The sequence below is a fragment of the Sphaerodactylus townsendi genome, linkage group LG03 (genome assembly GCF_021028975.2).
Source record: "Sphaerodactylus townsendi isolate TG3544 linkage group LG03, MPM_Stown_v2.3, whole genome shotgun sequence".
In the NCBI taxonomy this organism is placed as follows: Eukaryota; Metazoa; Chordata; class Lepidosauria; order Squamata; family Sphaerodactylidae; genus Sphaerodactylus; species Sphaerodactylus townsendi.
In genome coordinates, this window is record NC_059427.1 from 72,373,937 (window position 1) to 72,399,240 (window position 25,304).

At 43.4% G+C, this 25,304-nt stretch overlaps 1 protein-coding gene across 1 annotated transcript; it reads right to left on the reverse strand.

The window, feature by feature from the left end:
* N4BP3 (NEDD4 binding protein 3) lies at nt 1–24,109 on the reverse strand. Its single transcript, XM_048490104.1, has 5 exons — nt 23,918–24,109; nt 6,638–7,073; nt 4,551–5,087; nt 2,662–2,919; nt 1–1,499 (listed from the first exon to the last, which is right to left on the reverse strand). The coding sequence occupies exons 2-5, from the start codon at nt 7,040–7,042 to the stop codon at nt 936–938; spliced, it is 1,764 nt and encodes a 587-aa protein (XP_048346061.1). The 5' UTR covers nt 7,043–7,073; nt 23,918–24,109; the 3' UTR covers nt 1–935.
* Between the last annotated feature and the right edge of the window lie 1,195 nt (nt 24,110–25,304).

Sequence of the window (25,304 nt, forward strand, 5' to 3'; positions counted from 1 at the left end):
AAGTGTAAGAGATTTTTATTCCAAGAGTTGCCAGGAAGAGCTTCTACTTTGCGGCTCATAACGCCAGCTAGAACCTTCAAATCCAGAACTGGGGCACCAAGCAGCAACCAAACAGAAGGTACCCACAGCTTCTAAACCCATACTGTCTTTGCCCATGTAGAAACTAGCCCAACCCCCACATAGCATTGGTCCATGCCTTTGGGGTGGCTGAGCCCTGGAGTCTGGCCTTTGCTGGGTGTTTGTCTCTCCAACCTAAAAAGCCAGTTCGTATGCTTGAGTTGCTCACATGTTCTGGAGACAAACACACAAAGGTGTTCTCAGTAATTTACAATGCAAGGCACACACAATCAGGTCACATTTGGAGCTTCAAAACCAGGCATAGTATGGAAACAAGCATGGAGAGAAAACAAAAGGGCAGGGTTCATGCTGAGGTGGGTTTGCTGTCAAATTTTCCTTCTTTGTACAACAGGCCAAGCATCAAGCTCTGAAGGGACAGGGTGGTACAACCACATTTAAATTCCTCATTGGTTTTTCCCCTCAGGTGTTAACAACGGTGGCCACAGCCCTCAGTCATGGCCATGTGCATCCCACAATAACAGATTTTCCATTCTGACTGGTAGTGCCAATGTGAGCACAAGAGAGGATGCAGCAGGTAAGTATCCTGCCCTCCAAGATAGGAGGCAACAGGGCTAAAAATTCTAGATGTGCTACAGGGATTTTACTGCAAGAATGGCAACAGTCTGCAAAATCCATAATAATAACGGTTACAGAAACAGAGTCTAATGCCATGTGTGTTACAAGGGTACACTTCTGGGCCAGATTGATAGGCCCTTTAGTTCAACAACTTCCTGTACCAGATTCTTTGAGAACATGATGCAATGTGGCCTCTCCAACCTTTTGCTGTGCCAGCACAGGGCCTTTAGCAGATAGTCTGTTCAGATCTTTGAGGACTCAACTCTCTCAATCCAAGGGGACTCCGAGTGGATACTTCTGGGTTCAGCTTGCCGAAATTCACTCAGCTGCCTCTCCAGGTCCTGGTTCCGGTGATACATCTCCATGTAGCTGGCCTGAATCTCCCGTTGGTAGCGGAGGACTTTCTCCTTCTCTTGTTGCCAGGTTTTTCGCTCCTGCTCAAAGTTTGCAGCTCGCAGCTGAGCCTGGCGCTTCTCCTGCAGTAGCTCTGCCCATAACCACTCTGGGTCTTCTGCACTCTCTCCCTGCATTCCCCTGCATTTGGAGTCATCCGTTTCACACCCCAAAAAGTCCTGGCATGCTTGCATCGGGGAGTCCCGTGGAGGAAGGGGGGAACCGTGCTCTGGCAAGGCTTGGAAAGAGTCCCCCAATTGCACCAGTTGTGAGTCCTTGGCTTGCAGCTCGGTTCGGGCCTCCCGCAGCTGGGACTTCAAGCTGAAGATCTCACTTAGTTTCTGGGTCATTTCTTCCTGTGTATCTCGGATCTGCTGTTTCAGCAAAGAAATCTCTGCTGTCTTCTGACAAACCTGTTGAAAGATTACATTCAGGTGAGAATAGGGGACTAGACTAAGGAGGGAGTACTGATGATCCAACTGAAGCTGCAAAATTTGGGCAGTTGGAATATTTCCTAACCCCAGATATGTGGCTATGCTAAAGTCAATGAAACAATAATTAGAACTCTAGAAATGAAGAGAAGTGGGAGAAAGGCTGTGAGGGATTACAAATATACTCAGGGAGCCTTTGCTATGACTGTGCATTTAAAACCCAGCTCCTTAGCTGGTTAAGTCATGAACAGTAGTGCCAGTCACTTTCCCAGTTACCTAATTAAACTAATTAACTAAAGTTAAACTACTTTGCAAACAAACCAGAGAGTTCATGATCACTGAAAACCTGCCTGCAGTCTTAGATGGGGGCAGTTTGGAAATCAGCAGATCCACACATTATCTCAAGAACTTTGTTGAGAGGTCTGTTATGCTTAGGAGGAATCCACAAAACGCAAAGCAGTTATTTAATAGACAGTTCTCATCTCCGTATCTTTTCCCATTAATCTTTATCTGGGAAATCTACAAAATCTATTTTAAAAATTTAAAAGCTTCAGAAACTCTTATACTAATATATTTATATGATAAGGTTAAACGTTCTCAAGAGCAGAAGGGGTCCATTTGCCTAATAAAATCAAACAGATTGGGTTCAGAGTCGGTTGAAACAGAAAGCCTTTATTGGCATGTTTTGGGTTCAGGGTCTATGAAATAATATCTTGCAATGCGATGAAATTAGCCTGATCTTGCAGGTCTCAGAAGATAAGCAGGCTCAGCCCTTCGTAGTATTCAGGTGGAAAATCTCCAAGGAATACCAGGGTTGTGATGTGGAGGCAGCCAGTCGTGAACCACCTCTGAACGTCTCTTGCCTTGGAAACTCCACAAGGTAGCCATAAGTCAGCGGTTTTTAATGGCGCAAAAAAAAGCTTTCCTATGATATGTGATATACGGAATGTGTAGATCCATGAAACATGTAGATGAATTGAGAATTTTCTATTAAATGATTCTGTATTTCATCAACTTTGTTGATTTGTTTTTAATCCCCCCTCCCCTTTTGGCATATAGAAACCACAAAGTACCAGAATAACAATGGAGAAGGTCTAAGTTGGCCAGGGATGCCGCTCCCGTTGCAAATCCTCTTTCTGCTTACCTCCCACTTGGTCTCCTCCAGCTTGGGACTGAGGCGCTCTGCCTGCTGCTGCCGTTGCCGCAACTCTTCACACTGACTCTGCTGAAGTGCCAGTTCTTCCTGCAGCCGCTTCTTTTCCTGCTGTGCCTTATAGAGCTGCAGTTGAAGTGCCCGCTGGCTGCGCTGGGCCTGTTGTGTTACTTGCTGCAACTTGGCCACATACATCTGCTTCAGTTCCTCCAGCTCCTCCATCCACAATCGCTGTTTGTCTTCAAATATCTATACGAACAAGAAAGTTATGGAGGAGAAATGCAAGGCCAGGCTCAACTGGAAAATCAAGGGTGCTACTTAATGAGAGAACTTGCCCACCGCATAAAGCCCTAGCCTTCCATGGAAGGCAAATCCACTCCTCTCAGGAAACGGGGGGAGGTTGGGGGTTAGGTAGCCTCTTCTGTGTGCGGAAGGTCCCAGGCTTAATCTCTGGCATCCTTAAATAGAGGACTTTAGAGAGGACTAGGATAGAAGCACCATGGCCTGTTTCAGAACAAGGGAGCTGCTTATAATTATCCTGATTATATATGTATAATAGATGTCTGCATGCCTGTTTAAAATGGAAAAGGAGCAGCTTTCTAATATTAATGTGTTGTTACTGCCCAGCTGTTCCAGTAAAGGAGTAAACCACAGGCCAAGATCACTGCAAGGGGAAGAATAATCAGAACTGTTGAGTGAAACAGTTCATGTTCTGCCAGTTGTCCTTTGACAGAGAGACAGCACACACTGGCAGAAGTCATAGCTTGGTATATAGTCTCAGGCTTCTTAAATCAGCAAAAAGAGGGTTTTTAAAGAAAACAAAAAGGGTGAGTAAGCATCATTAACCAATGGTGTGCAGTGGTTAGAGATTCAGACTAGGACTTGGGAGACCCTGGTTCAAACCTCCAGTCATGAAACACACTTTGGTAACCTTGGGCCAGTCACCTCTCTCAGCCTCACCTACCTCACATGGGAGGGAGAACCACAATATGCTGTCTGAGTTCCTTAGGAGAGGTGGATACAAATTGAAAGGTGGACAGGTTGAAAGAAATATGAATTGCCACTAGGCAACTAGGCAGAAATAATTTCCAAAATGTCTTTCTTAGGAGCTGCACGAATTAATCACGGAGGTGTTACATACGTAGACTGAATAGTAAGCATCTGTGAGCCAGTACCAATTATGTGAACATATTAAAAGATTATTTTGCAACCTGACCATCCCTCTTCAAGAACTGCCAGCAGAGGTACAGCATGCATTAACAGGTATACATTCAGCTGCAAATAGCACAATATAGCCCCCCTCCCCCCAATACCACCAATGCAGTATGCGCTGCTGTTTCCTGCCACTGACACCTAAGAGACCAGAAACTACTCGGGGGAGTCACACACATCTTCTCGTATGGCATTTCAGGGACTCCAATGTTGATAATATATCACAAGAAACTGAAAGCGGGTTTAAGGATCAGGCCATCAGCAGGAGTAGCTCAGGATGGGAGTGGAATGAAAAGCAGACTAAGCCCACAAGTATTTTTACTGGAAATGTTTCCTGGAGTGGAAAGCAGACATGGAGGAGGAGCCCACAAACACTTTTATTAGTCCATCTGCCCACACATGTCCATATTAGTAATCTGTGGTACACTGAAAGCCCCAAAAGGGGGGGGGGAGAAACCTTCAAAATCCACAAAGCTTCCCAGCTTGGTTGCCTTGGGGCTATTCTTATTCATCACAGGCATCCAGGAAAATGGCTATTTATTTGGAGAAGGGCACATGGATGACAAGTGATGAAAGTGAGGGAGGGAGAGATTTAGAAATGGAGAATAAAGCAGAGACAAAATGAGAAATGGGGACCCCACTGAGTGTTGTGTAGGAATTTCACTTACCTGCGCAAAGGGGTCATCCTTCATATTTAAGTTCCTTGTAAGCTGGCGGAGTTCCATGCCCTTCTCACTCAGCCGATCCTCAAGTTGCTTTACCACATCTTCTAGAGAATACGTGGGCTCATAAGGAGGAGGTGGTTCTCCAGAACTTTGCAGCCGACTCAAACTCTTGCAGGACAACGGTGCTTTCTCTACAGCCAAAGGATCCCATGGCCCTCGTGAGGCCCTGTCTAAGGAACCACCAATGTGATTGATGTGGCCTACAGAAGCACTGAACTGGCTTGGGGCTGGTTTGAAGCGAGGGTTGTATGTAGGAAAGCTTTGGATGGAATTGGAGCCTTCGTCCAGGCTGATGGTGTGCAACAAATGGCTGCGCAACGGGCCACGTTGCGAGGAGCTACCAGTGCTGCTCTGTGTCAAAAGTGTATGCAGACTCCCATTGCTCTTGGACAATTTCTGCCCTTTGGATGATGACAATCCCTGCATGGACAAAAAGCTCTTCCCAGACACCACCTTGAAGGCTGAGGGCCTGATCCGACACTGGAAAAAACAAAAGCCATTAGCAAATGCCTCGCCCTAGTGTCACATAAGCAGAGCAAGAATGGGAGGAATCATAATGTTCTAGAGTTGAAAGGGGCCTTATGAGCCATCTAGTCCACCTTCCTGCTCAGTACAGGAACTGCTAAGCTACAGACTTCCTGGTAAATGGTTATCCTTTTTTAAAAAAAGGCTTCTGTTAAGGGAAAGCCCACTTATTCTCTGGTTATATTATCAAATCACCCTTACCATTAGGAATTTTCTCCTAATGTTCATCTGAAATCTACCCTCCTCTGGAACAGCAAATAATATATGCCCTCTTCCATGTAACTGCCCTTCAAATAATTGAAGAGGAGATCAATATTTTCCTGCTAGAGGTTGTAAAGTTGGCCTACTCATCTGCCAGCATATATCAGCCCAGCATATATCAGCCTCTTTCAGCTGTTGAAAGTAGCACAGAACTTGCTAAAGCTGGGATGGCCTCTTTCTTTGATCCAGGAGGCTAGCCACCAAGCCACAGGTCCAATCCCACCCTATGAAAGAGTTTATCAGGCAAAATCCCACCTGTACAGTAAAGAAGCTGGAGAGCAGCCCCAGTGTGAAAAGAGAAAACATCCCAGAGGAAATGCTTTCTCTCATGCTGAAAGGTAGAAGTGTTGTGCATTTGTGACAGCTTTAATACCACGAAGTTTTGCTGCTTAGCCAGCAGCACCATGAGAGGTGCTGTTTTTAGCCAGGCAACTGGCTTGCCCCTGCTCTCCTAGTTCTGAATGGAGAGATGCCACATAGCCCTCTGTGTCACTGCAGAGGTAGCCTCCCTGTTTCAGTGCCAGAGAGGTAGCTGGCCAAGTCAGAAGTACTTTCAGGCACACTGCATTGAGCTTGATTTGTACTTCTTCCTCAGGACTTATTTGAGAAGCGGTGTGATACACATACTAAACACAGCATAGTGAGTCACACATTGCTTCTGGCTGAGCCAGTCAGTCCTCAGTACTAGAACAGAGAAACACCCGTGGAAACACTCCTTTGCAGTAATGCAGATGACTTGGGGACAGCTCTCCCATCAACACTGGGATGGCCTCATGGTAACTAGCTTCAAAGTGACAATTCATACACTGCTATTGATTCAAGTGATGCTTGCTGAGGCAGAAGCAGCAGCATGTGAAGGTCAGTCTTTGAGCTAGTACACGTATCAGGGGCTATGTGAAACTGGCTGCGGGCCAGATATGCTGCAGGCTGTGTCTATCAACCCATCCTGCTCTAAAGCAGCCATAGCCAATTCATTTGTCCTTTAGCTTTTCCCACTGCTCTAATGCAATTTTAGGACAGAGGGCTGCTCCAGCACGCCAACATCACACAAATGGGTTTTCTATGATGCCAGAGGCTTTATGCTTTAACAATCCATATACCCAGAAATGCTGTATAGCTACTAGATAGCCAACATAATAGATCAATGGGAAAATGGCTGAAATACACTTTGTCTATATTACTTCTCATCACTCTGTCAAGAAACACCGCTTTCCTTACTATTTCCAGACCACCATCTCCATCACCTTATCAAAGCGTCCACGTTCAGGCAGAGAGCTCTTGGAAAAATCTGCACCGCGTTGATTGTCACGGAAATACCACTCAGGAGACTGATTCTCTCGGTCACTCTCATAATCCCGTTTAAAGCCTCCACCAGATGACTGGTGTTTCTTCTCAGCCCGAGTGTCTCTCTTTCCTCCACGTAAGTAGCCGAAAACTTCATGCTGGGACATTCCTTTCCGGAGCAACCCATCTGGCTGGCGCATCCCTCGCAGACCTCCCAGTGTAGCTGGTGAGAAGTCTTGTTTCTCCACTAGGCTGCCCACGCTGCCCATGTTGTAGTCGGTGTCAGTCTCAGAGTCAAGAGAGTAAGGTTCAGAGAGAAAACTGATAGGGTCACAGGTCACATGAGAGGCCTGTGCTGTTGCCATGGAGATTTTAGAGACAAGTAGGATTCCAGAGCTGTCAAAAGAAGTCAAACAAATACAAAGAAGTTATTGATCATTTCTTCCCACCAGTCCCTGAAGAGATCAACTAAAAATCTAATCAGTTTCTGAAAGTAAAATTGTATCACTGGTCAAAGCTGCCCATCATCCTAGGAAAACAAGCAGTCCTCCTCAACCTCAACTTCTGACAGCTTGAGATCACTAGCATAAGGATACTGTTATTATAAAGCACAAAACTAACTTGAGGCCTTCTTTCTGAATCTGTTTTGCTGTTTTAGCCACCCAGCCAGAGCAAAATTCAAGTGCAGAAGATGTCTCACCCAGTAAAAGCAACTCACAACGTGGAGCTGCAATACACCCAATCCTGCTCCTCACAAAGGCCAAAATAAGTTGCTCACTTCCCATGACCAGCTGATTTCCATATTCATCTCCTCCCCCTGCCTCAGGCAATTGGGCAAGAAACCAAAATAAATGTATACAAGAAAACCAAGAAGGAGTTTAGCAGCTTTCAGACCAGCATTACTTGTACAACCACTGGGTCCTCTCTATTCAAGTCCCACAAAGGTCATTTCCTTGTCTTTCATCCTAAAACAGCTCTTGGGGTGCTCTAGATAGGGAGACAACCTTTTGTTGCTTTACACAGTTTCCAAGGGTAGGTGACAGTGACGTAGGTATAGATTTTTTATTGGGGGGGGTTGGGGGCAAGACGATGCCCCCACCCACCCCTGGGGGCGTGGCCACACCTCCCCAAGCCCTGCCCTTGGCCTCAGTGCTTATAAAAGCAGCTCTCCGAGGCCAGAGATGGCAGGCTCCCCTGCCCTGCCTGCCCCGCCCCTCACCAGCTGGGCTCCCAGCTGGTAGCGGAAGTCCCTTCTCCCTCCCCTCCAGGTAGAAGGATAGCTAGGGAAAATGGAGCCTGGTGCAAAACCTGAGGTTTGCGCCCACCCCCCCAAGGGTGGCTGCTGTGATGCTGAAATCCACTCCCAAACAGCATCACTTTCAATGCTGTTTAAATTAGGGAGCCCAGATTCTCCTGTTAAATCCATCTTAAAGGGAGAATCTGGGGTCCCCAGTTAAAACAACATTGAAAGTGATGCTGTTTTGGGATAGATTATCCCGCACCCTGAAACAGCATCACTTTCAAGGTTTAATCTGGGGACCTCAGATTCTCCCTTTAAATCCATGCCGAAGGGGTTAGATTCAAAAGGAGAATCTGGGGAAATCTGGGGGGTCAATTTTCCTGCTGTCAGGGGTGCAATTGTTAAGCTAGAAGCACCAAACTTTCAGGGTATCTTTAGGAGATTCTCCTGATGATACCACCCAGGTTTGGTGAAGTTTGGTTCAGGGGGTCCAAAGTTATGGACCTTCAAAGGTGTAGCCCCCATCTTCTATTAGCTCCTATTGGAAACAATGGGGGATGGGGCACCCCTTTTGGGAGTCCATAACTTTGGACCCCCTGAGCCAACCTTCACCAAACCTGGCTGGTACCACTAGCCTAAAAAATGCGCCTCCTGCAGGCCAAAACCCCCAAAAAAACCCTTTAAAATACAAAACCCACAAATGGGGGACGGAGCTTCGGACAAGCAATGGGGGAGTTTGAACCCAAGAACCCCCCCCCCCTTACCTACGTCCTTGGTAGGTGACAACAAGCACCAGCAGCCTTTCCTAGCTCACTTGGCTTCTTGCAATTAGATTCAAATGTAGGACGCTGCCACTGTTGTCTTTTGTGGTTGAACTAGCCAGTAACAATGAGGCAGACGAGTTGGGCCTGGCATTTGTAGTAGTACCATGCTGAGTAATGAAGCTCCTGTCCAGGATTTAACCTTGGCTTTCTACCATCTTGTAATGATAACAGTACCACTGCAATCTCACCTTCCAAAGGACAGCTAAAACCCAGTTAAGTACTCAGCCTGATGTTCAGCTAGTTAGCATGAAAAGCAGAGGAAAACATCCATATTGTGATTCATTTTCTATTTCCACTCCACTGTCCTGAGCTCAAAGTCTCTTGCAGCTTGTGGAATTTCCTTTATTTTTTCATAGAGGGAGATCCTAAAGCTGTCTGTCTGGTGAATGGCATGTTTTTGCTATGATAGGGTATTCCAGAATAGTTCCGTAATATATGACAAACTTGGCTACGACACTGGCCTGTATCACACAGCATGATGCTCTGCCAATCATATCACATGTGTGAGAAGATGCCACGTAACCTTATGAGAAAAACTTTCTCCGCATGCACTGAAACAACATCCACTGACTTGACTGGGATGGGATAAGATTGTGATTTCCACAGCTCAGAACTATTGCCAGCTTCCAATATATGTTTTCCAGCACAAGACCCAGACAAATACTACATCCAAATGCCAGTAAAACTGACAGAACAAGTAATATGAATCGCTGTTTGGCTATCACCTTCACCCTTTCCCATGCAATATGTCTGGGTCCCCAACTTTGTCGAGCTTGTGGCCACTTATGGAATTTTGAAGGATTGTGGGAGCCACTTCAAAATGGTGCTATAGAGCAGCTTAATACATTTTAAAATAAAGTTCTAAGGAAATGTCAAGGAAAAGTTTCAAGGAAAAATTTAAGTTTTCATTAGGGGGTCAAGAACATTTTCAGGTTATTACCGATATGTATCTGCTCAATTGTCTAGTATTGTCATTTCTTTTCTCATCACCCTCTTTTCTGGGGTGATGAAGCTGTTCAAGCAAATACATGCCCTTTACCTGCCAAGCTGTGAATTCCAGTGTCCATTACGTTTTAAGGAGTAACCACAGCCCAAATGTCATAGTAAGTGGCTGTGGAAAGAAAAGGAGGAAGAAGGGCACATGAAAGATGACAAAGGAAGAATAAAAAAAGAGGGAATGTAAATACAGCAAATGAGAGTGGAACTTGAAAGGGAATTTGGAAAGATTATGGAAAGGCCCAGGAAACAGGACAATATGGGTGCCACATTCGGGGCTGCCTCCATAAGGAATAACTGTGTACTACATTCCTCTAAGTAAACTATTTGGTAAGAAGAAGTAGTCTGGGCAAGAACTGAAATTTGTTTCCTGGCACCAGTTCATTCTGATGAAGCAGAGTTTCCCTTCAGTAGGTAATGTTCCAGGCAGCTAAATTGGAAACAGATGTTAACAGGATGAGAAGGGGACACATAGCTGATCTGAAGGAAACAGGAAAGGATCACTGGAACACAAGAAGACAGAACTGCACCATTTCCTGAGCAGGTATGAAAGTTAGCAATTCTCAGCATTGCTAGAAGAGAGCTGGAAGTATCGGTTTCCAGGTGAAAGACAGACATGGTTCCTTCTTCTTCCTTGCTACAGGCCTTTGGAGAGCAAATGATATAAATTTAGTGCTGAGTTTAGGAGTTAGGCAGAAGGTCTAGCACCATTTTACTCTTCCTTCCCTTATGGGTTGACTCTAGCAAGTATTTGGATGGGAGACTTCCAAGAGCTACCAAAGCCATGACGAGGAGGCAGGCAATGGCCAACCATATCTGAATGTCTCTTGCCTTGAAAACCCCTCCAGGGGTTGTCATAAATCAGATGTGATTTGACAGGGCGGTAAAGTGTTTGCAGCATGAACAGGGTTGAGTCCTGCTACAGACAGGCTAATTGATACAAGAAACCCAATGGGGATGCTAGGAAGCTAATCAAGTGGGAACCTCCATTGTCACCAAATGAGGGCTCCTTTTCTAAACTGCACTACACAGCAAGAAAAGCAATGAATTAGTACCTTCAGAATTTTCATTTTAAAGGAACTTGGTGCTAAATGGCATGCTCTGCCCTGGCAAGGCGATGGGTTGGATGCTGCTCCATTTCTGCAGACATTCCACCCACAAAGAATGACTGTGAGTTTCCTCCTCCCACGGCAGCCTGCAATGTCATCTGAAAACCTGCTCATGAGGGAGGGAGTAGAGACCTCAAGGATTTCAGGGGGCTGCAACAAGAGAGGAGAGTTGCAAAAGTCATGCCCTGTGGGCAGAAGTTCTTATGTGCCCTTCAGAAGCAGTGAAAAGGATAGAAACCAATTACTCTGGTTTGTTCAAAGTAAATAATTATTAGCTAATTAACTAGCCCAACAGCTTTGGGTCAGGACAATGATGTAAGAAGCCAGACAATGATCAAGAGCTTTGCCAACATGTGTACAAATATTTCAGAAGTCAGTGGTAATACAGAACCCAAAAGTCTACATTCCCTCCTACACAAGCCAATAAACCTATTCCAGTCATGTCAACTACCCAGGCTCTAGGTAGTCCCAAAGGGGAAGGTTGCCATGGCAGCAGTCCTCCACACAGCTTAATGTTCCCACACATGTTGATAATATAGTCTATACCAAGTAGGCCCATGGCATAGAGCCAGCCTAGTTTTAGCAGATGTTGATGAAGCTGTTACAGAAGAGTAAGAGCTCCATATAGTTTGCTCTGCATATCTAGACCTTCAATGTATGGTAGATATGGCAGTAAAAGATTATAAGAACCCTATCCCACTAGCAGCTGTGGCAGGTTAGGATGGGGTATTTCACTATATGCTTGAGAGTGGAGTCACACCCCAGGAAGTTGCCTTGACTTCCAACACTGTGTGTTACTGTGATGTAAATAAACAATGATGAAAATGATTCTCTTTTAATTGCTGTCACATTTACAGACGTTGAGAAAGACCTGTTTGACAACTCTGGCCCTGTACTGTTAGTGCCCTTCACAGGATCCAAGTTCCTCTTTTCAACAGCCAGTGGAGCAGAGCCTTCAGACAAGTGGAAGTAGCAGGGGGAATCCATGTTCGGCTTTCAGCTGACAGTTCAAAAGTGGCTGTGGGAGTCTGTGTGGAGCTAAAAACAGCTGAAAATGGGAATTTTGTGTAGCTAGACTCAATTCTCTGTTTAGTGACACACTGCAAGCAAATCTATCCACAGCTTTCTACTTCTACTAGGACAGAGACCTGTCCCTGCCAGATCTCCATCTCCTTCTCTAGTCTACCGATTGTAAATAGTTGGAGACCCCCATCTTGTCAACCTCTTTCAGGTCCACACTGTTGTCTCCATCTTTTTGTCTTTAACTTCTCTTTAATTTGCTCTTCTTCCTTTTCTTTCTTTCTTTTTCTTTCTTTCTTTCTTTCTTTCTTTCTTTCTTTCTTTCTTTCTTTCTTTCTTTCTTCTTTTTAGCTGTCAATTTACAACCAGCTTATGATAACCCAAAACATTCAGAGATGGTTTGCCCCTGCCTACCTCTGTGCAGCAACCTTGGTATTCCTCAACGGTCTCCCATCCAAATAAAACCCAGTTCAGCTTCCAAGATATGATGAGATTGGGCTACCCTGATCAAGGCAACGCATGTCTCTAATCATATATAACATCACATTCCCTAGGATATCTTTGAGGTATTTGTATAACCACTTTTCCTATACTGCGGAAAGGATGGGTTCTATTATACTCAATTACCTCTCTTTCACTCTTCAACAGTTCTCTTCTTTTCTTCCTCCCAAATGTGCTTTATGCATTCTTTCCTAAGAGTCCATCCTTTCCCTAAGCCTGAGGTGTCCATGCTACACATCTGTATAACATGAATGCCTTGGTCTTCCTATACATTTTCTTTAATTCTAAATTTGTTCCTCTTTCCTGGCTTATTGTTAGGTCTCGAACCATGAAACAATAAACAGACTCTGTATGGTTGATCAGCAGTGTTTATTGATAAGCATCGAAGCACCCAGCTTGACAAAGCCAGTTCTGGCGAACCTGGCGTTTCCTATCCCCTTTATTCCAATGTTAGTCCCCCCTCCCATTTTCCCAAGAAATGCGAGAAAGAGTTAGTTTGGAGCTGATGCACCCCAAGGTGAGTGAGAGATAGCGACCCACCTGGCATCCTGCCCCCATGAGATAACGGAAACAATCCTGGTTCTCATGAGACCAAAGTGTCAGGGGAAAGCCTAGTTATCTACTCAGTGTGTGAAGACATAAAGTAAAGATCAAGGAAAGAATTCTCCAAAAATGGCAGTGGTAACATATGACAGGGTAGTTACAAATATCTTGTAGCAATTACACTGAATTAAGAATACATCTCAGACACCTAGATACAATCTCCCTGACACTTATCACAACACCCATAATAGGAAAAAGAGTTTTCGGCGCAGCATTGGAAGTTTTGAAGCTAATTATTAGAGTGTTGAGTTCATATCTTCACTTTGCTATGAAATTTGTCGAGTGTTATTGGACAACTCTCTCTCTCTTTGCCTGACCTACTACACAAGGTTGTTGTGGGGACAAAAATGGGAGGATCAAAAAAGACTGTTGTCTGCTGCCTTTAGCTCCTCACAGAAAGGGAAAGATAAACATGTATAGATAGAAAGCACCTTGTGGTGAGGGAAGACACTCAGGAATGTCTGACACTGATAAAATTGTAGCAGAATTAGAACAGGGTACATGACAGAAAGAAAGCTGCAAAAAAAGAAAGTGATGTAGGATACGCACTGAATGACTGGAACAGTTCCCCACAGCATTTTAAACTCAATCTTGGGGGAAAGAGTTGCTTACAGTTTTTCCTTTCTCATAATATGAAAAAAAAGACCTTTAAGGGAAAGCTGATTAATATAAACATGACAAAAGGAAACTGTCTTCCACATTCTTTCTAATCTATCTATGAACATCTCTGCCAATGGGAATTAGCCAAGATTTAAGTTACAATTGAACAGCTCTATAAATGATAAGTAGAGCAAGGATAATTGGTGTTATGTTGCTAAAAGAACATAAATACTTCTTCATACCTCAGGGCTAAATTCCATCATATTATTGAAAATGGGGGTACTGTCTTTCTGAGGCACATCATCTCAGATTGTGCACCAAACCTTTTGCACCTCCCTTTGAAACCCCAGAGGGCAGAGACTGTCATGGTCAGAGTCAGGAGTCTAAACTAAAGTGACTGGTCCCATGCAGATAATATCTGTGCTAAGAAAAGAATCAGGTCTAGGAACTAGTTCTCTGCTATTAAAGACCTTCTGCCGTAATCACAGATACCAATCACATCATGACTAAAACCTGATTTTGCCACATAATTCACTGAAACTGATATCTCCTTTCAAGATCTACATATACTAACATTAAATATGTATTAGCAGGAGTAAGCCAAGGAGCTGGGTATATCTGTGGTCTAATGAAGGGGAAAATATATTCTGAATAGGGCTTACAAATGAACACAGCTAAGACAAACACTGCATGAAAGGCAGGTATACGAATCAGATTCCAAACTAAGGCAGGAAGCAAGCAAAGACTTGAATGTTACCTATGTATTTTTAAAAAAGAAGAAAGTGCGAGCAATTTGCACATCTTCTTTCCATGTGTTCAAACACTGGAACTTAGTTTTACACCCTGCACATAGTTTGCATCTGGATATTACCCAGTTCCAAAAGGAGGGAATAGAATAAATAACTCACTTGTGTATATTCTTTTCAGAGCTTCCATGTCATGCCTAAAGCTATCTGCTGTTAGGGTCCTGAAGCCCCACATGGGGCATGAGCAAAAAGAAGCTACATGAAAGAATAATAAGGTGTAGAGGGAAATGTCCAAGTGAAACCAATCACATGGAAGAGGGTATAGTAAGCAAGCCAATAATGAAACTAGGATCAAGAGGCACATGAAACATTGATTATGAAGGAATGTTCTTGCTCTGTAATCAATAAGACGCAAGAAGAGCCCTGCTCAATCAGACCAATGCTCCATCTGGCCCAGAATCCTGTTTCTTACGACTAACCAGCTCCCAGTAGGCAAACAGGCAAGAGAACCGAGGCCAAACGTTTACATTTTGTTGACCCACCATGAATATGGAGGTTCCATTTAATAGCCATTGAGAAGGTGGTTCCTAGAAGGACTTATGGGAGGGAGTGATCAATTTGTACATCCCACCAACTCCTTCAGAATCTCCTCCTGCTGGATGCTCAGGGGTTTGAACAAGACAATTTTTCTACTGCTCCCTTTTTAAACTGACACTCATCTGCTCTCGAGATCTCAGGTTCCTGAAGCATTTTGAGTCCTCATTAGGACAGGGGTTTTTTTTTTGGGGGGGGGGGGGGGGTTAATTTACAAGGTCATTTTGCTATATACCCAGAGGTCCCTTGAGTATGCAGAGACCTCCTACCTTGTCTGTGGGTGGCCCAGTTTTGCTGCTTTCATCATCTCCAGCCTTATTATTTTCCATGAATTTGCCTAATCCCTTTTAGAGACATTTTGCTAATGGCCATCATGATATCCTGGAGCCAGATGTGTTCTGCAGGTTAATTATATACTATATGACGAAGTACTTTCCTCTGACGGTCTAGAATCTACTGCCCTTCAATTTTATTGGGTGCCCCAGTTACTAATATTTTGGGAGAGGTAGACAAAGTTCTCATTTTTCAATGTATACAATTTGATAAACACTGATCATGATGTTGAACTGAAAACTCCCAAACTGAAACCTTTAGGGAAAGGGTTCTAAGCCTTTGAACATTTTTCTTCCCTACACTTTTTCCAGCTCTTTACCCAAATGCAACTATACCACATATTCAGGGGTGTAAGCAGTGGTGGGATCCATAAATTTTAATAACAGGTTCCGATGGTGGTGGGATTCAAACAGTGGTGCCGCTGCACACACGCAACTCCAGTCCCTATTGGGCAGGGAGGTTGCTTTAGTAACCCCTTCTCTGCACTCAGAAAAAATTAGTAACCACTTCTAGAGAAGTGGTGAGAACTGGTTGGAACCCACCTCTGGGTGTAAGCTTTCAGTCACCAAAGGCTGAAAATTATAAACTTGAACAACCCAGTAATTTTGTGTGCTATAAGCAAAATATAATAGGTCATGAAACTCTTAGGCCCTTTCTGCACGGGCCCAATACAGCGCCCTGGGGATGGCAAAAACGCCGTCCCCAGGGAGCTGTTCGCATGGGGGGCGCAGGTACGGCGTGAAGCCGCTGTTTCCCAATGTTTTTGGAAAACACTGGCTTCCAACCGCTGCCGCTCCTCTCTCCTGGAGGAGACTCAAAGGGGCTTACAATCTCCTTGCCCTTCCCCCCTCATATCAAACACCCTGTGAGGTAGGTCTCTAGATTCTATGGGATGTAAACAACACTGCAGTTAATACAACATTCAGTACAAACTTCTCATCCACCTATTGGTATAAATTCTTTACAGCAATAGTCTTTGCCAGGGTACCCAGCAGCCTGGGTTTTTCAGGTTAGCATGTCCTCTGAGGCACAGCCTGAGATGATGAGTTAACAATGGGCCATCTAATACTCCTTTCCAAGGGTATCTCAATCAAGAGACCAGGAAAGTCCATCAGCCCAACCCTTTGTCATTATCAGCAGGTCAGAGTCTGGCTGGCCACCCAAGCTAGTTCAATCATCTGCAGCTGGACATACCTTCATTACATCACCCAGACGTTCCTCGCTGGTAAACCCCCTTACAACTTTGAACTGACCTATGACAGCTCAGATCCTGATTCTCACACCAATGAGGTCTTGGCTTCTAAAACTGTACCACATCGCAGTGCAACTTACCAATGGGCAGCAGGACCATGCACTTTAAGCCTAATGCCATTGTAGATGCTAGTTCTGCACCAAATTCAACTTCACCTATTTATGCCCAAGTAAATCAAGATGCACAAGAAGGGCATGCAAAGCCCTCTCTTTTTGTATCTGTCTCTGTCTCTAACTCTTCTTCCCCTGCTCAAATCACATAATTCCTATCCCCCCCCCCCCCACATCTGGTGGTTGGTTTTCTCCTGAACCTTCTTTCATCATCATGAACATAAAATCACTGGACTTCTTCAAGGTAAAGTATAGTTTTCATTCTCCTGTTCTGCTTCCCTTCCCAAATTTGCCCCTTCACATCTTCCTAACCTAGCCAACTTTTTTGTAGCAACCCCCCCCCCCCGTTATTCCTCCCTTATTATCTGAAATTACTTTCCCATTTATTTCACTGCTCCTTCTCGCAACTGTCTTAATGCAACACCATGGAGTTTTCAAAGCCAGACTAACAGGCTCCTTCAAAGAAGAATCTTTCAAAGAACAGCCTACAGTTTTGTGAGGTGAAGTGAAAATAGCACTGAGAGCAACTGGGAGAAACAAATCACCAAGAATATATGAAATATCAATAGAGTTATTCCAAGCCATAGAAACAAAATCCATCAAAATCTTGACAAGAATATGCCAACAAATATGGAAAACAAAATAATGGCCCACAGACTGGAAATGAACACTTTATATTCCAAGTTGAGAAAAAGATTCAAAGACACAGCAACTATTGGACCACTGCATTCATTTCTCATGAGAGTAAAGTGATGCTCAAAATCTTACAATAAAGACTAATAAATATATGGGATGAGAAATGTTCAAGTTAGATTCAGAAAAGGAATAGGCACTAAAGACTATACTGCAAATTTACGTTAGTTACTCGAGCATACATGAGAATTTCAAAAGAAGATCAGCTTGTGTTTCATAGATTACAGCAAAGCTTTCAACTGTGTGGATAATGAAAAGCTATCGCTGGTTTTAAAGGACAGGGGTGTGCCACAGCATCTGACTGTTTTGATATGCAATCTACATTCTGGACAAGAGGCTACTGTTAGTACAGAATATGGAGAAATAGAATGGCTTTCAGTTGGCAAAGGATGTATTTTATCTCTGTATCTCTTCAATCTATATGCAATACACATCATGAGGAAAACTGAATAAGATTTAAAGGAAGATAGAGTGAAAACTGGTAGAAGGAACATTACAATTTGAGATACAAAGGTAACATCACATTACCTGCAAAAAACTGAGAAGACTTTAAACAACTACCACTGAAGGCTAAAGCAGAAAGTACCAAAGGACTACATCAAGAAGACAAAAGACTACTGGAGAATTACTCAACTTTAAAACTGGCAACAAGAACATTAAAATTATTTAAGATTTTCTATTTCTTGGCTCCATCATCAACCAAGAAATCAGAAGGAGATTGAGACTGGGAAGGGATGCCATAAAGGAGGCAGAAAAGATTCTTAAGTGTAAGGATGAACTGGTAACCCATTCAGTCATAATATATTATTCGCTGTTACTATGTGAAAGTTGGATGATGAAGAAAGCTGATAACAAAATAGATTTATTAGAAATCTGATATTGGAAGAGAGTTTTACAGATACTGTGGACTGCTGAAAAGACAAAGCTGAAGGCAGTAGGAAAAGAGGAAGACCCAGCATGAGATGGATTGAGAAAGCCATGGCTATAAAGGAAGCCATGACCTTCAATCTGCAAAACCTGAGCAAGGCTGTTAACAATAGGAAATATTTTGGAGGACGTTAATTCATAGGGTCACCGTAAGCCAGAAGTGACTTGACAGCACTTAGTGCGCATACACACACCTTTTAGTCCCCCTTTGAGCAACTCATCATCTATCTCTTCTCTTCAAGTTGGTTTTGCTGGACGAGCCAATCAGTCTGGTTTAAAAGCCATTTAGCTTAGAGTAATACAACTAAACACTAGGACTGAGTAAATATTTTTTTTGGCATTGTTGCTGTTGAACAGTTCAGTTTTTCTATCTTGTATTATTGCACTATTCTGTATCCTGATGGAGTAAAACAAGTATCTGTTTTCCTTTTCCCTTTTCTTCCCTGGGAAATTTATTGCTTTAGTCTGGGAACTATGTACGCTATGATCCCCTTTTACCACAGGGCTTATATTTTTGCTCTTCATGTGTAGGGGACGCTCTTCACATGATAGCCCTGACAGAGAAGAAGGAAATAGCTACTGCCCCCTATATCCTTCTCATTCTAAAAATAGCAATTTTACAAGAAGCATTTTGTGACAACCCCAGGCAGGTAGGGTAGACCATGTTCAGAGCATGCAAGGTCAGAAGCAAACCCCAGACATTCCTTTGAGTATGAGTATTCTCAGACTTGGCTGTGCCTTGATCAGTTCTCTTTCAAAAAGAAAAGAAAAGACATACATTTAAACAAACATTCAAGAGAGGTTTCACAGACACCCAAATCCCACTCATACTGCTGCTTGTGTATACACGTCCTGGAGACCTGGACTTTCCTGAAAACTTGCTTCAGCATGAGAAGAACCAAAAAGACACCATATACTCCAGATATATATCCTTAATTGCCATATAACTGTAGTCAAAGTAATATACACCATATACTCCAGATATATATCCTTAATTGCCATATAACTGTAGTCAAAACATCATTTTCGACAACCAGAATTCTATAGTCTTGTTTTTTGAACCTATACAATTCAGAGTTACAGAATGAAAAAGACTAAGATGGTGCAAAATGCATATAATTTCAAGTGCACACATTTTCATGGCTAAGTTAAAAAACAAAAGTAGAAAATTCCACATAGAGAATTTTGTAAATGCCAAAAATTCTTTGGAGTCATAATCACAGACCTCTATAGCCAAGCACTGCCTACTCTTTTCTGACAGTCACCCTCCAAGATCTTGCAGAGAACAGGATCCTGAGATCCTTTCTGCCTGCAGATGCCAGAGGTTGAACATGCAACCTTCTTCATGCAAAGCTTTAACTCTAGTGCTACTGAGTTATGGTCCATCCTCAGATATTATGCTTACAGAGTGCCACGTGGAATGTCATCCCTTTGGATTCTTAAAAGTCACAGCTTTTCATTTAAAATAATGTTTCAAGAGGCAGATTTCAAGGCGTCTAAGCGATAAATGCCAGCTACTCAGGGGGTGAGTAGGTGTGAAGCTTATGTGCAATGCATGGCCTTCAGTTATGTTCTTTTCGGTCATCCATATTTTAACTCAGATGGTCCTTTGCCACAGACATTTTAAATACTGAAAGAAATCACATCTCAGTTGAGGCACACAAACTACACCATTTTCCTCTAAATTAAGACAGTTTTGTGTGATTTGTTTGCAGAATATATTTGTGGACATCAATAACATGTTTATGATCCAGACTTGGACCAACACAGTTTATTCCCTGCCATCATATCAACCGTGGAGACTGAGAGTAGAATGTGACACATCTGCTACAATATCTACAGTTCAGCACATCAGACAGGAAAAAGCATCATCATCTGTCTAACTTGTTTGTGTAAAGTGCAGACAAAGTCAAAGCCAATTTGTGGTGACTCCAGCAAGGGGCTTTCAAGGAAAGGGAGGACCAGAGATGGTTTGCCATTACTTTCCTCTGCAGATTCTTCCTTGGGGGTCTCCCTTCCAAGCAGTGAAATGTTTAACTTCTGAGGTCTGATGAGATCAGGGCAGGCTGGCAGGTGAGACTAGAAGATCTACAGCCCCTGCCAGCATGGCCAATTGGCCATGCTGGCAGGGGCTGATGGGAATTGTAGTCCATAACATCTGGAGTGCCAAAGGTTCGCCACCACTGGGCTATACCATGCTGCCTTTCCTCCCTTCTGTCTGTAACTTACTTGCAGCTATAACACACTGCATCATATGAAAAGGGCTAAAACAAAATGGACGTGTCTTGGTTTGTCTGGTAATTCCTTGTGGAAGCAGGAAGCAAAAAGTGATCTCCTAAAACCAACACACATCCAAGCATCATAAATCTCTTACTTGAATTTATAGCCTCACAAACTGAGCTTGGATTCTCATTCCAAGACTAAGAACCTAGTAAACCTTACTTCAGCTCTGTTGTTCACTAATATTCTGGAGTCATTTCTGCAAACATGTACCAAATAAAACCTGGTTGAGATCAAGGAAATACTTTAACATGAGGCACCCAAAAGGTGTGTGATTTATGGTAATGACACATAAATGTTTTTCTGAACCTAAGCCAGTTTCATTTCTGATCTGGGTTATAGTACTAAGACTTTGCTTGTGGCACTGCTTGATGATTTGACTAATCACTATATTTGTGGCTGGGAATTTCCCCCCAGTGAACAGTGAGTTCAATGCTTTGATGTTCCCCTCCAGTGTGGGGCTTGGCTTGCAATATGAATCATTTCAATCTATTTTTGCAGTGCACCCACTCTTTGCTTCAGGCACATTGTGGTCTGGGTTGTGTAGCTTGATCTACGGGGTGGGGCTAGGGGCGTGTTTACTAGTGAGCAGATGTTCCTTGCTTCATTTCATGACCTTGCTGTCCTCTCTAGCCTAATATCTCAACAATGCTAATAATATGAAACTGAAGGGAGACTATGGCAATGTACTTATTGGGCTATTGGTACATGCAAAGGGACCCAGAGGGCTGTGGTGGGTGCCTATCACCTGTTCTGGATATGGAATTCTTTATGGCTCTATTTTGTCTCTCCCATATTCAACAACATAAGTGACTGTTGAGTGAAGATCTGGAAACAGGTGTCTTCAGTATGCCCAATAATACCCAGCTCAATTTCCTTTTCAGGTCCTATGGTCTGGCACAAGTTAACTGAAGCAGACTCCAGACAACACAAAGAATAATTGTCAGTTATTATAACCCAGGTGGAGGTGACACCTGCTAACGATGAAAGTTCTCCCTTTACAAATTACTAGTATACCCAACCCTGGAATGCTCCTGAGCCCACTGCTGTACCTAAGCAGTAGTTCAACTTTCTTTTTCTCAGATTCATTTGAAGAGAAATTTGCCATCCTTTCTCTTCTGTTCAGACCGGCCAATCATCATTCATACCTTTGTCACTTCTTGTTTTACTGTTATACTGCACTCTCAGGGGTGGGAGGAACTGCTATTGAAGACTATATAGAGACTACAGCAGCTATGGAATGGAATGTCTTATCCCAGACATGGTGGGCCAGCAATGGAGCCACTTCCTCAAGTGTTTCACAATTTATACCACTTATTGTGATACATTAACATTGCTGATTTTCATCTATAAAACCCTAAATGATGTTAATGGCTCTTTGTTTGCTGTGTTCCAACATGATCCCTGTAACTGACAAAAGCTACCTTGCATTCATATATCACTAAGGATATACATGAAGGCACTCTTTGCAGATGATAATAGAGGCTGTGAAATCTTTTTCCATAAAGGTCCATCAGAACCCTTGGCTGGGTGGATTCTGAAAGAGTAGAATTTAGGCTTTTAAAATTAGCAGGCTGGCTAGCAATAGTGGCCAAGACTAAGTAAGTAGAAAGCTTTTTGTATTGTACTATATTTTAAAAATAAATTGTTACTCATCCTGAGCCTCAGGGATAGTGCAGGATATGAGTTGAAACCAGTAAGGAGAACTGCTCTGTCCCATATGAGCAAGTCAGTGTGTATACTTGCTTGTCATTTATGGAATACAAAAGTAAAACTTATAATGATGAGTTCTGAAGAGGATCACAAAAACATGAGGTCAGGAATCAAAGCTAATCACCAGTTAATGTGGGACACTGCCATATTATTAAGTGTAAAGAGCTATTCAGGGAAAGGACAAAAATTGTCTGGGGATGCTTCACACGCTTTCATGGTAATATTTTCGAAGAAGATTAGGATCGGCCTCACATGTTGGCTTCATTAATTCTAGTGAACCATCCTGAAACTTAGTGGTTGAACAACAGGAGGCAATGAGTAGAATTTGCTGTCTTGTGTTATGAAGGGGAACATTTCGGAATAAAATTATGATCTTAATGGCCCCTTCATAATACCAAAGACCAGAAAGAAGCAGATAAAGGAACTGCACACAACAGAGCCACCATGCACAGAGCAGAAAAACCCAGATTAATTTATAAGAATAACAACCACACCTTGGTTCCATAGCTGCCTAAAGTGGATTACAGCTGGCAAACTGCAGACACCTTGAATTAAAAGAATTTAAAAATTTACCCTTTTGCTGTCTTTAGCCATCATGATTGAAGTGCAAAAGAGTTGTAGGGACCATAAAGGGTTCATTAATCCATGCTAAATTATCTTGGGTTCTCCACTCTCTACTGACAGCACACTACACACTAAAGCAGCTTTCAGACTGGGAGGGGGGAGCAACTCCTGAATCATAATTTTTTCCACAATCATGAGATATCAATAAGAAAGAACCTGTTTAACCCTACAGGTGTGGCAAACTCCTGTTCACTGGGGGTAAATTATCAGGGTGTTTGACATTAAGAGAATATGTAATGCCACTAGCTCATTTTCTAAGTTAATAAACTCCAAGGGGGAAGAGAGAGAGAGAGAGAGTGCGCAGGCAGGCAGGCAGGCAAACACACACACACACACACAACTATAATGTGTTCCGGTTTAGCCAGATCTACCACTAATTAGAAAACTATCCCGGATTGAATGTCATAATATAAAGTTCTCTAGGAGGCAACCTCTGCATGGAAAGAAGTTTCCGAGCAAATTGGCTTACCACTCACATATAGACTCTTTTATTGAGCAGATCCTTTACTACATAGTTCCAATAAAGGATCGAACTTGCTGGAAAAAATAATCCCACCCCCACCACCCCTGCATTACAATTTAAAATAGACTCTTGGTTCTCTCTTGCTCTTGGATATTTTTCACCTCTGTTGGGTTGACAATATGCAATCTAGCCGTCTTTTCGCCATTCCAAGATGCTAAGGCGATGAAGATCGCCTAAAGCGGTACTGCCAGACCAAATACGTTTCCATCCCTAAGCAAACCTCGATTTCGAAATTTCCTCCCAACAACGTATAGTCCGTCACGCTGTGCTAGTCCGAACCAAAAAAGAACCCAACAAATCCATCTACCGGTACGGGAATGGCGCTGCTCAGGGTTACATTCGGAGACTAGCCAGAAACCACGTGCGAAAAATAAGGGGACTCCATCGACTCTGGCGCAGGGCTCAGGCAAGGGGGAAAGGAATGCTGGTATCCGAAAAGAGTCGGGAACAAAGAATGCCCCCCCCCCCCCCCTAAGCCGGCTGGACAGATCCCAACAGACTCAGGATCCAACAAATCTTCCAAGACCAACGCAGCGGCCAGCTCTCACTCACCATGTTTGCTGCTGACACCCCCGATCTCCAGACAACCTAGATTAGACTCGGTTCTTCCATCTCCCCCCGCACCCCTCTGCAAATCTTTACTTCCCTCGCTGAGATTTGAACACCCCACTGCAGGCACGGAGCCCGGGAGACGCTGGCGGTGCCTCTGGGGAGTAGACAAAATCCGGTCTGGATCTGTTCGGCATCTGCGCCTACCCACGCCTTAGAATGAAGCAAAGGCTGCGCTTGCTGTGCAGGATAGCAGTAAAGCACGGCCTGGAATTTGTGTTGTCCCAAATTCAGCCTTCTGAACAAAGGTGGAGAGGGCAGGCAGGGTAACCTATTAGGCGCTTGTAGGTTGTAGCCTTCCCTGCCCTCTCCACTGTTTACCGTGGGTATAGCCCCACTGACTCAGGTGAGACCAGAGTGGTTAATTAAATGGTCCCCTAGAACTAGTAAAGCTTCTGGACCACTGAACATATAGAAAACAAGAATGTATGTTGTTCCTGTTGCTTTTCATTTTATTTATGGTATTTACCATCAGCCTTTCTTACTGACCCTCAAAACGGATTACAAGGTACAAGTCAATACAATTAACTGGATGGGACTTCCAAAAATGCAATAGGGTTTGGAGTGCAGAAAGCTGAAAACAGCATGGAGTATGGAGCATGAAGAGACCATCAAAGGTCAAAGACCACAGTCTGCCCCCATGGCCCTAACCAGCCTGGGGAGTTGGTGGCTGTCGCTCCAAGAAACTGTGTTAGGAGCCAGATACTGCAAGAGTTTCATTTAAAACTGGCTTAATTAAAAACTTGACATTGCTCTTACAATTTAAAAATTAACTCTTTGAACAGAGGTTGCTGTAAGAACAGGATTCAAATATGGTCCCTTCCTGGGATTACTATGTGCTGTGAATGACCCTGTTTTCCAGATTTTAAAACGTATAACTTAATTTTAGGCCTCTCATACCATATAGTATGTGCAATGCATTTTAAAAAATCTGATAAGGCTGAGGTGCCCTTTGAAAAAAGTGGCATCCAGTGAATAGTATTTGGACATAATCTGGGTCCTATAGGTCAGCTATTGAAGCCATGCTATGTTATTGTTAAACCTTCTGCTCACCTTCGGTAAAATGAAAATAAGGTTGTGGTGAGAGTAATTATAGAAGCCCTGTCCTTGAGTGCCCATGCTTTCTTGATCTCATCAGATCTTGGAAGCTAAACAGGTTAGTATTTGGATGGGAGACCACCAAGGAAGTTCTGCAGGCAATGGCAAACCTCCTCTGAACTTCCCTTGCCTTGAAAACTCTACTGAGTCGGCTCAGTAAACTCTGCTCAGAAAACTCTACTGAGTTGGCTACATAAATCAGCTGTGATTTGACAGCACATTCCACCACCAC